The sequence below is a fragment of the Sceloporus undulatus genome, chromosome 3, assembly GCF_019175285.1.
Source record: "Sceloporus undulatus isolate JIND9_A2432 ecotype Alabama chromosome 3, SceUnd_v1.1, whole genome shotgun sequence".
In the NCBI taxonomy this organism is placed as follows: domain Eukaryota; kingdom Metazoa; phylum Chordata; class Lepidosauria; order Squamata; family Phrynosomatidae; genus Sceloporus; species Sceloporus undulatus.
The window spans coordinates 150421797-150433943 of NC_056524.1; the positions used below are offsets into that span (position 1 = coordinate 150421797).

General features: G+C 39.8%; 2 protein-coding genes across 2 annotated transcripts in view; both read left to right on the top strand.

The window, feature by feature from the left end:
- KAT6B (lysine acetyltransferase 6B) overlaps nucleotides 1–12147 on the top strand; it is a 166099-nt gene that overhangs the window by 102210 nt on the left and 51742 nt on the right. Inside the window, exons 5-8 of the mRNA XM_042458444.1 lie at nucleotides 2013–2944; nucleotides 3889–4010; nucleotides 5361–5476; nucleotides 8869–9010. Of these exons, the coding sequence (XP_042314378.1) occupies nucleotides 2013–2944; nucleotides 3889–4010; nucleotides 5361–5476; nucleotides 8869–9010 (1312 nt within the window). The remainder of the gene's footprint in view (nucleotides 1–2012; nucleotides 2945–3888; nucleotides 4011–5360; nucleotides 5477–8868; nucleotides 9011–12147) is intronic.
- Nucleotides 1–12147, top strand: part of SAMD8 (sterile alpha motif domain containing 8) — a 324372-nt gene that overhangs the window by 64009 nt on the left and 248216 nt on the right. The gene's annotated exons all lie outside the window — the stretch shown is intronic.

A 12147-nucleotide genomic window follows, 5' to 3' on the forward strand; every position in this document is an offset into this window, starting at 1 on the left:
AATTATATGCTACTCACCTGGACAGTTTAAGACCATGACAGCCTCACAAGCCATCCTCCAGGAGATCAATATCCTTCTTACTAAAGAGGCCATCAAGAGAGTGCCTGGTGCCAAAAATAGCATAGGCTTCCCTTCGTACTCACACATGTACAGGACAACTTGTTTTGGTGGATCCACCTAAGCACACCCATACAGGAGATGCCATTCTCACCACTCCAACCTACTGCCATGATCATCATGGATACCGCTTGCACAGAGTGAGAGAATTACTGATGCCAGTATGGAGCCTTAGCAGATCATAGTCCAGTAAAAATAGGGCATTATAGATCAGCACTCTAGTAATGCTAGCAGTCCTCAGGTCAGGCAAAGTTTTCCTTCCATTACTAGAAAGCCATGTAGTCAAGGTGGCCATAGACAACACCACTATAATGTGGTATATCAACAAGGATGGCAGCATGTGAGCCTGCACTCTGGCATCCTTACCTGTATGGCTGTGACACCGGTGCATTTGACACCATGTACATTTTGGCATTTAGGCTGGAGAACGATGCACAATGAGACAAGATGCCCTTTATCTCAACTGGCATAAATACAAGGTTATACACTTCCCAAAGTGGGTTTCTAATTTCATTTGACATAGGGCCTCGTTTTGCTGGCCTTTTCCACTAATCCTCAGATCTAGTAAATTCTTGGATGGGCATAGGGATTTGGCTTTTTATGTCACCTGTACCAAGCCCTTTTGAAAGATACTTCACCTTTTCAGGACCTAAAAAGTGAGAATGCATATCTCCCCAGGTATTTGCTTAATGGGTGGTTTGAGTTATTACTCTTGCATGTCCAATCTCTCTGTTGAGGGGACAGCAAAGAGCTTTTCTACATGAGCTGTTGCAATATCATAAGCATTTCTGTGAGGTGTTCATCTTGAAGAGCTCTTCAGGGCTGCAACTTGGGAACAGCCTTCCACATTTATACAGCATTGCAAACTAGATGCTAGAGCATGGTGATATGCAGTATTTGGCAAGGTGGTTCTTTACACACCCTTCTCCTGACCATAGATGAGTTTCTTCCTAATCGGTACCTATGTGTATGTTGGATAGAGACCATAAAAAGGAAAGACAGGTTGTTTACTTGTAACTGATGTGTGTCACTTGGTCATCTGTGCATTCACACCACCTGCCCTTTCTCCTCTTTTGGCATATCTGTTGAGTCCTTCTTTCCTATCGCTGCATTGGCTGAGTAGGACTGAAGGAATAAGTGCTGGAGTATGTATGCTAGAGAGGAGGGTTTAGCTGCTCCTGAAAGTTTCAGCTCTCAAGGAGGTGCCAAATGGTGGCTCTGGGTAAATGCAAACCCATATATGTGAACACAGACATAACCATTTGAAGAACATCAGTTACAGGTAAAGAACTGTCTTTCTTGCAGTAACTCTGTGGGACACCTAACCGTTTCTGCTGTTCCATGCCCAGTGACCTAAAGTTGAGACGGCTTGCCCAAAAGCATCTAGGAAACTGTTGGTTCAAATGAGTTTGAATTCAGACCTTGCCACTTTGTCTCCTATTATTTGATCGGTCTTTGAGGTCTCAAAAATAATCTTTTTAAAAAAATGTTCTAGTGTATAATTCCACAGAGCATCTTTATTCTGCACTAACATTGATGCCTATCTTTCTTTGTAGAGTGGAGCCAGTAGCCATGTTTGTCTGCTGCAGCACAAACAACAAAGTGTGTTATGGCACCTTAAAGACTAATGAGTTTAGGGAAAAGCTTTTGTGAATTGCCATTCACTTCATCAGATGTATTCCACAAAAGCTTACGTGAAATAAATATAAAAGTGCCAGAAATTGTTTCATTGTTTTTATCTTTATTCAGGGAGATAAGCAGTGCTGAACTGAATGGTCACAGGTTGCTGAACTTTTAACCTAAGTAGCATGATTGTATCAGTGGCATGTCTTTTTATTGTGTTTTTGCCTTTTAAATGCTGACTTTAATTCCCTCCTTCCCAATTTCTTTGCTAGGTCTGTTACCAGCGATGAAGGATCCATGAATGCATTCACAGGAAGGGGGTCACCTGGTAGGGGTCAAAAGACTAAAGTCTGTACCACACCTTCATCTGGTCATGCTGCATCTGTGAAGGAATCAAGCAGCAGATTGGCTGTTACAGACCCCACCCGGCCTGGTGCCACCGCCACCAAAATCACCACTACCACCTCCACCTACATATCTGCCTCTACACTTAACGTTAACAAGAAAACCAAAGGGCTTATTGATGGCCTTACTAAGTTTTTTACACCATCACCTGATGGTCGCAGATCACGAGGTGAAATAATAGACTTTTCAAAGCATTATCGTCCAAGGAAAATGGCCTCTCAGAAACAAACATGTACTTCTCATGTGTTGGCTACAGGTACCACACAAAAGCTAAAACCTTCTTCACTCCCACCCCCAAACCCCATCACTGGTCAGAGCCCCAGTTCACAAAAATCCAGCACTTCCATCTCTTCTAATTCTCCCCAAAGTGCCTCCAGTCAGTCAAGCGCACCCTCCTTTAGCAGCCTTCCTAATAACAGTCAGCTAAAGGGACTCTTTGATGGACTTTCTCATATTTATGCCACTCAGGGACAGTCACGAAAAAAGGGACACCCAAGTTATGCACCGCCCAAGCGTTTGCGTCGTAAAGCACCGTTCTCTTCCACATCCAAATCTAATACAGCTTTCTGTGGAAAGAAAGAGATTAGAAGTAGGTTTATTTCTCATTCCTCCGCCTCTGGATGGGGTATGTCTAGAGGACATGCTTTTAAAGCAATTGCTCACTTCAAGCAAACAACTTGCCTTAAAAAGCGCATGATTCTAGGCAGATTAAAGTATAAAGTGACCCCTCAGATGGGGACCCCCTCACCAGGGAAGGGGAGCTTGGCAGACGGAAGGATTAAACCTGATCAGGATGATGGTAAGCAACAGGTCAAAGCGCCAACCAAACCTGCGTCCCGTCCAAATCCAAATTCTTATTTTGTCACATAGGTCTCAGCTATTTCTCTTGTTCTTACTTCACTCTCATATAAAAGCAGTTAACGTTGATCTTTTAACTAATGCTGACTAAATCTTCAAAGTGTTTTTCCAACTAATACTGTACCACCTTGTTGCTTGTCGGTTTTTGCATATGTAGCAGCACTAGCATCCCCACCCCATGTCTTCATAGCATTGCTTATAACCTTTCATAGTAGCATATTGGTAGCCTTTCCATGCTGTCCCTTACTCTTTCTCTGGCCACAGTAATGTTGGTATTTATTAGGATGACCATTTCAGCTCTTTGTTTCCTTCTCTTCCATTGCTTTTCCATAACAGATCCATTCTGCTGAACAACACTGGATGTGTACTATTATGAAACTGATCTTTTGTAATTTTTAAATCCATCTTTTAAGATTTTTTTTCTGATTCTTAGCTTCAGACTGTTCTCTTCTGCTTTAAATAGTTTTGTGTAAGAAAAGTTTAGTGCCTAAATTTTTCTCTTTTTTTTGTTTGTGTGTGTGTGTGTTTAAATATTGGCTGCATTGGAAACTGTGGTAGAATTTGTGAAATCCATGTTGCTGTGTCAATTATTTGATACAGTTTTGAATTCAAAAATTTATTTTATTCAGTAGGAGTAGAAAATGAAAGTTTCATTTAGAATCAGAAATGAAATGCTACAAAGTCAGTTAGCTTTTATTTAAAATAAGTGTAGAGATATTTCCACTGTATAGTTGTTACAATCCTGATAAACATTTACTATCTCAAGGGAAAAGGGTTTCAGAATTGCAGCTGCCAAGGCAATAGTCTGGGAACATAATTCTGATGGCATAAGGGCACATATTGCCATCATGTTGGTGAATAAATTCTCTAAATTTTAACCAACAGGTACAGAAATCAAAATAAGCATCAAACAAGAAAACTCAGATCTGTTTCTGGTGGGAAGCAAGGATATTGTAACAGAAGAAGATTTGGAAATGTTTAAGCAAGCCCAGGAACTAGCAATGGAGGTATGGTTCATAGGTGCCAGTTATGGTTTCCTAGTTAACAGTAAAAAGATAGTAAATAAAACTGGTAGATGTGAGGGGTAAATTATGCTGGCTTCTAGATTTTTTTCATACTTTCCTTGTTGCTCTATTTATTAAAGACAGCTTGCATATAATAGAATTATTTTTATCTAGATGGAACTTCTGTGATGGGTATGATGTGATAAAGCAAAATTAGCAAGTGACTAGCAAAGTGATTTGGGGAAAATGGCATGGTGTAAATAAAGTTAACAACAATGACAACAGCTTTGGATATCCTCAGACAATATACAGACCAGAAATGATGGGGAACCACAGTTTCTCTTACTGTACTATGGCTTGTCTGGCATCTAGAGGTCTGCATTCTTACATGTTCTGTTTCTGCACCCATGCTTTACTCTTTGATGACAGCCACTCAGGTTTGGTGATTATGGCCAGCAATTTGATTAATATGGGCTTGTTCTGGTACTGTGTGATATAATCAAAATGCATGTCTGATGGCAAGCCCTAATTTGCATGCTTTCCCCTTTTTTGTAAAGCAGAAGCCATCAGAGAAACCCCAAAATATCTAATCTTTGTACAGTTAAATCCAAATATGAGTTTGTTATTTTAAATTATTGAAAATTTGAAAGAAAATCTGTAACATTTTAAATATTGTATGTACTCGACTATAAGTCAACCTCATGTGCAAATAAGGTCAATTTTTGGGGCCAAAATTTAGGATTTTTATATAACCCATGGATAAATTGAGGGTCAGACTTAAGGAGGGAGCCCAGCTGGGGAGAGGCTCCAGGGCAATTGGTCACCCTTACCAGCCTCTCCCCAGCTGGGCTGTCCCTTGCAGAGGCAGCCTGATTGGGAAGAGGCTTGGGTGGTACCATATTGACCCATGAACAAGTCGACTGAGGTTCTTTGGGTCAGTTTTTTAACCTAAATTTCTTGACTTATGCATGAGTATATATGGTAAGTGTTGTCTAAGGATAAATCCTTACAAAGTAAAAAATTACGCAGAAGTCCTAACAACTTGTAGGAGAAATGAAATAGGTTATGGGACCAGTAATCTTATGATCTGGCTTTGTAGCTGGGCATATCCTATTTGCCCACAGTGTGTGTGTGTGTGTGTATTTTCTGTAGGATGCTAATTTAAAAATCCACATTCTCCAGTGGTGAGATAGTAGTGAAGAATGTATCTTATTATTATTCCTCTGCAAATAAATGTCTTGCAGTCTGATACCTAGCATAATCGGTAACATTCAAGATGATAGTCTAATAGTAGGACATGTTGAAAAAATATATTGCACACTCATACATTTTTTAAAAAATTGTGATTAATAGAAGATCGGTTGTAAAAATGGTGGAGAAACAAATGGACGGTACCCTTCTGTGATTGAATTTGGGAAGTATGAAATCCAGACTTGGTACTCCTCGCCTTACCCTCAAGAATATGCAAGGTAAGGTGACACTTTCTATCTTTTAAACCACGGGTTGATGACTGCCCCCTGCTGCTATGTGCTGGAAGCAGCAAGGAGAAAAAAGCTTATTTGTATAACATGTTTTATCCTGGGTTGCCTTATATTTCAGTAGCAAAAGGCAGAAACTAATTTGAAGCAATATTTTTTTTGGATTTTATGGCTTTTATCAGTTTCTCACTGAATTTAACTGGTGCAGTCTGCCACTGAATTTTTGTGACAAGGCTTGGAGGGGTGTACAAAAATAGCTTTGGGGACTCGCATGTTGTTGCTGTTAAGTGCTTCCAAGCTGTTTCCAATGACGACACAAAGGTGAACCTATCACAGGTTTGCTTGGAAAGATTTGTTCACAGAGGGTTTTCCTTTGCTTCCCTCTCAGGCTGAGAGAGTGTAACATGCCCAAAGTCACCCAGTGGGTTTCCATGGCTGAGTGGAGATTTGAACCTGGTCTCCAGAGTTGTAGTCCATGCTCAAATCACTATGCCCTGCTGGCTCTTGGCTACATGTTACCCACTTCTTTTTTTAGAGGGCAGGAAAAACTATAAACCATTTCTGACAGATGTTCTTTGAGAGGTTCATAGCACCAAAAATGATTGCTACTGTTGATTTCAAGCCTCGCAAGTTCAAACATATAGTGAAACTGAGGACCCATTTTATGACTTTTCATGCCTTTCCTTTTTTACCTCTGTGTTGTTGAAAGAGAGAGAAGTATAAAATGAACTTGGATCTGCCTCAAAACAAAAGGCATCAAAAATACTGTGGATAAGTTCAGGTACAATCTGAAATGATAGCTATGAACATCACCAAGGATCTGGGTCTCAATTCAGCTAAGATTACATTTACATACTAATATGTTCTTGGCCTGTACCTCAATGGTGTATGTCATGAGATTGGAATCTGTTTATTGTCAACATTAGTGTTGGCAGAGCTTGTTTTAGTATTTCCAGTCAAAAATATAATCAAATTTAGAAATATTAGAATTAGATTTGATACCAAGAGCTTATTGCTTTATGCAAATATTATAGGTTTTTATAATTAAGATATTGGGTTGAAGAAAGTTTTTAATGGCACCGAAGCAAAGTATTGAACTATACCACAAGCCCAGTTGGTTTTCAAAATGAACTAGTCGGCCCTCTGTATTCACAGATATTTTTTTATCCATGGATTCAACCATCCATAGCTTGAAAATATTTCAAAAAAGATATAAATTCTGAAAAGCAAAAGTTGGTTTTGCCATTTGATATAAGATACTGTACATCATTTTATTTAATGGGACTTGATTTTGTTATCCACAGCGGGGCCTGAAACCCAACCCAGCAGACAACAAGGGCCCACTGGATGTAAATTAATGTCTATAAACCAGTGCACATTAAATGTTTGGTTTGGTCATGGTAAATACATTCTAGGACAGTGGAACTCACTATGTTCATGTTAGCAACTCCAATTTGCTAATCTACCAGATAGATTTTTCTGAGGTCACAATGTTCATTTGAGCTCCTTCTATAAAGAGCATTCTTCACACTCCTGACATGGGTGTAAATGTAATAAAATACGGGATTACGTTTTGTTTAAATGTTAATTTGCAGGTTTTATTCTGAGGTGTAATAAAATTTAGATCTATGTGATTTGGAGGCACATAAAGAAAGAGGCTGAAATTATTAGCAGTAGTGATATACAGCTAGAGAAAGAGGCATCCTGCAGTCTCCTGAGCAAAGGGATTACTGAAGACTGTCCATCTTTATTGCACATTTCTTCACATACCTATAAATATGATGGTGTTAAACAACTTAAAAATTGATGAGCTACCATTTGTACATTAGTTGTCAAATTTAAATTCTGTGGAGAGCTGCCAAAAAACAATATAGGAGGCTGTACTGTGACAAGTTGATACTTTGAGAATAGAAAACCACAACTACAACAAATGGCTTTTAGATTTCCATTGATGGAAGGTAAACAAACAAACAAAACAGGATGGTTATAATACTGGTTACTGTTGGAGAAAAAGAATTCTTGAAGCCCCTGTAGCTGGGGACCATATACGTAATTAAAGGCATACCTGAATGATATCTTTTATTCAGGGGCTGCTGAACCTGTTTTGTGGGTGGAGTTCAGCACCTTGGATAGCTCTTTTTAAAAGAGCTTGGGTAATTTTTTTTAATTGGATTTGAAGAGCTTCATATTTTTGATGTTAAACATGCAGAGTAGCTCTTTCAAAACTCAGAATAGATTCACCACACCCCTGACATGGATCCCATCTACCACCCCTGCTAGTGTCACCTAAACCTAATGGATATTTTGTGCAGTTTTTGAACTCATAATTTATGGAAGTACTATATAAACTCCATTATAAATCGACCTCATGTATAAGTCGAGGACAGATTTTGGGGCCAAAATTATGGCTTTTGATATGACTCATGGATAAGTGTAAATGTGTAAAGTGAAAAACCTATTATATTAACCAACCACTTCCCGTTCCACATTGTTTAGATGAAACTGATGTTTTGAAAATGCATATACAGTGGACCCTTGTTATACGCTGGGGTTTGGTTCCAAGATCCCCCGTGTATAACAAAATCCATGTATGCTCAAGTCCCATTAAATATAATGAAATAGCAAAATGGTGTCCCTTATAAAAAATGGGAAATCAAGGTAAATTTATACTTTTTTGGAACATTTTCAAACCGTGTATGCTTGAATCCGTGTATAAAAAAATCCGTGTATAAGAAGGGCCGACTGTACACTCATCCCTCCATATTTGCAGCTTTGATATTTGCAGATTTGATTATCTATTCTAAGTCCTCCAGTGCAACTCTATGGTCAACTTTAACTAAAAGTTGCACTGAAAGGCCTAGAGATTCCTAGTGAGAATACTCTATGAGGCATTTGTAGCTTCTCCAGTACAGTTCTATGGTCAGTATCTCTCAGACGTTGACCACAGAGTTGCACTGGAGGAACTAGAGATTCCTATAGAGGTGTCCTCTCAGGCAGAAACATGGTATTTTTTGTTATTTGCGGTTTTTCCATATTCACAGGGGTCTTGTGCCCCTAACCATAGCAAATATGGAGGGACAAGTGTAATATTGTTCCAATATTGTACTGCAGTTAGTCTGCACAGGTAACTAGCAACCAAAAATTAATTGGCTACTGTTACCAGCTAGAATTTATGGAGTTATAGAAATACCTGTTTCCAGAATGGAATTGTTTATTCCTGTGACTCTTTCATGATTAACATGTTAACGAAAACACTGTTTTGGGTTTTTATCTCCTTGCCAATGCATATGATAAGATAAGTTTGAACAGAAATGTCGGGGTGTGTATTAGGATCATAATAAAAAGCACTGATACTGACTGGTCTGATTTTTAAACTTCAACAGACTATCAAAGCTTTTCCTGTGTGAATTTTGTCTTAAATATATGAAGAGTAAAAATATTTTGCTAAGGCATTCTAAGAAGTGTGGCTGGTTTCATCCTCCAGCCAATGAAATCTACAGGAGGAAGGAACTTTCAGTCTTTGAGGTAGGCAACAGTTTATTTGTCTTAATAATTGCTGGATTCTGGTTGAAGAGCAATCATGGCGGGATACAAACCGCCATATAGTACGTATAGGATACGTACTAGGGTTAGGAAGGGGCAGTGCTTCCGCACCCCCCTAACCCTAGTACGTATCCTATACGTACAAGATGGCGGCGCCCCTTCTACATGGGCACCGCCATCTTTACGTACTGGACGCATAGCATCCAGACATGTTGCGGCGCCTATGACGTCGCGAATGTGCCGGCGGCGCTTCGCGACATCATCAGTGCGCTGCAAGAAGAAGCTCCGAAATGGAGCTTCTTTTTTGCTCCACGCGGGAGCCGCGTGGTTTGGCTGCTGCGGCTCCCGCGCAGAGCAAACGGCGGCGGCGGGGAAGCGCCGCAAAGCGGCGGTTTGTATCCCGCCAATGTTTGTTAAGTATTTTGTATTTATGGCCTGTTGATCCCTCAAGTCTGTGCTTTTTTCCTACTACCTGATAGCTCATGTGTCTTCATATTACGGTTGAATTTTGAATGTTACATGCTTTTGGTATATATTTGGAAATAATGATTGTTTACTCTTGTGTAGTGCTTTCACATGTTCAAAGCACTTCACTTTACATGTTTGTCATTATTACAGTAACCGTGTAAGTGATAACTTACATAAAATCTCATATTTGCACTTGACAAGACAGAGTAACAGGGTGGAGTATGTGTTCACAATAGCATCAAAATTAGAACCAGGATCTTCCTAATTCATTGCTTAGTCACTTCATCACTACTGTACACCAGCTTCATGCATGTTTTCCAGTGTCAAGAAGTTACTGTGTAAATACTCTGTAAATGAGACCATCTCGTATTCAGTTGTGATTTCACTTCTCAGGGCTTGCTTCAGAGCACCGGGCAAGGTATTCCTTTCCAGTAGCTTGTCAGCTTTCTGTGGTTGCATACACACTACAGAAATAATCCAGTGTGGCATCACTTCAACCTCCATTGTGAGTTTTGTGAGACATTTAGCCATTGCTGTCAGACAGCACTGCTGCCGCAACAAACTATAGTTCCCAGAATCCCATAGCTTTGAGCTATGGCAGTTAAAGTAGTGTCAAACTGGATAATATCTGCAGTCCAGATGCAGTTTGTGTTGACAAGCATTTCCAGCCCTCTTGTGTGGTTAAGGAGGAAAATTCTGAAAGAACCACTAGTGACCTCATGGAACCCTAGGGCTCCATGGAACCCTGGTCGAGAAACCCCTGTTTAGAGAATTGATAGCATGGTCAATTACTTTTTACCAAGGACTTTTTAGTTCTTGGATCTCATTAGTTTAGATATAAGTAAATCTTAGATTTCTGTAAGTCTGGGATAGTCAATCTGTAGTCCTTATCCAGATTTTACGCAAGAGACTGGTCAAGACTTTGAGAAGAGGGAGCTGTTATTCCCTCAACAGTGCAGTGGGTAGGTAAAGAGAAGGAAGGCTCTTTAGGTACATTATCAATCATTTCTCTGCAGGCCTGAGGAAAGGTAACATTTGACAAAGAAATGTTCTGTATATTTTTCTTAAGATTCATATTGGGGATACCAAGTATTCCTCTTCCATATTTTGCTCTTTAGATTTACAGTGGCACCTAGAATATTTATGAAGTGCCACGTACTAGTTATAGCACATTTCTGTGCTCACATAATCACGGTGTTTGCAGTGATGGTCTCCAGTTTGAAATTCCAGTTGTACCTGAACATTCAGAAGATGCAGTTGACATTTCCTCGGTTTTGCAGTAAACCATAAAAAAAAAATATCAGTGTTACAACAGCCTCGGGATCTTTTTTTCATAAGCACCACACTCTATTTTGGTTCTGGACAAGGTTTTTCTTCCTTAAGAAAGGACTCTGAAAAGCATTCATCCATCTTGAGCGTACTTCCAAGCCAAGCTAATTCAGTACTTCAGATCCAGACCCTATTATGTTTCATACCATCTACGACCTTTGTTGTTCCACTGGCAAGCCTCTGAATGCACTCTCTTCAATACTGGATTGTCCTCTTCTTTGATCCTGAGATCCACCATTCCTTCAAATGGTACCACTTCTCCCAGAATGTAAAAGATACCCACTGGTGATGGAAAGACATAGAGAAAGGGAAGTCTGACCAAACTTCAGTTTTGACCAACCATCTTGTTTCATCACCACATATGTGTCCTACAGGGATAGAGATCTGACCTCAACGACCTCACATTGAAGTGTCACGGATCCTCAAAGAAGACCTGTTATCACATCATATTCTAAAACTAGTGGCAATAACGAAAGCACAAAGAGCTTTAAAGAGCAAGTGACCCATCACACAGTCTTAGTAGTGATGGATAACTTAACCATAGTCTACTACCTCACTAAAAAGAGAGGATGAAATAGAGACAGTTGCTGTTAAACAATACAGTTACTCAAGAGACAAAAGACCTTGGCAATTCATCTTCCAGTCATTTCCAAAACTGTCACAGACCAACGTAGCCAGTCGAAACATCACATGAATGATCTTTGGGCCCAGTGGAAATAGCAAATCCCCTGGATTGTTTGTTTGCATACATGTTTAAGGAACATCTGATAACAAAGGCTGCAAGTGGGTCTCTACCACTACAGTCAGTGAGATGGCAAGGAAACCATTCTACCTTCAGGCAGAGCCACTCTGTACAAGGGATCTTTTGGCTTCTGCAGCATTCTTTACAAAGGTACCATTGCAGGATATTTGTGAAACAGCTCCCTAGTCTCAGTCTTTCATATATGTCCAGCGCTATTTTTTCAGCATCTCATGAAAAGACATGACTCACTGGAAAAGGTAACAATGCTTGACAAAGTAGAAGGCAGTAGGAAATAAACTCAATCAAGGAAAGCATGACCCTGAGTGTGCAAGATCTGTTGATGACAAGGTGACTTGATGGTCCTTTCATTTATAAGGTTGCCATAAGGCGAAGTTGACTTGACAGCAGTTTACACCAACAGTTAGGTGGATGTCAGAGACAGATGGCAGTACTGTTTGGAAGAGCAGTGTTAGCATCAGCTCTGCAATGACACTCTTCCCAATCCCCTATGAGTACTTTATAGTTAGTTCCTCTCCATTTATGTTAGTCATAGAAACCAAAGAGGAGGAGAAGCTTCTCT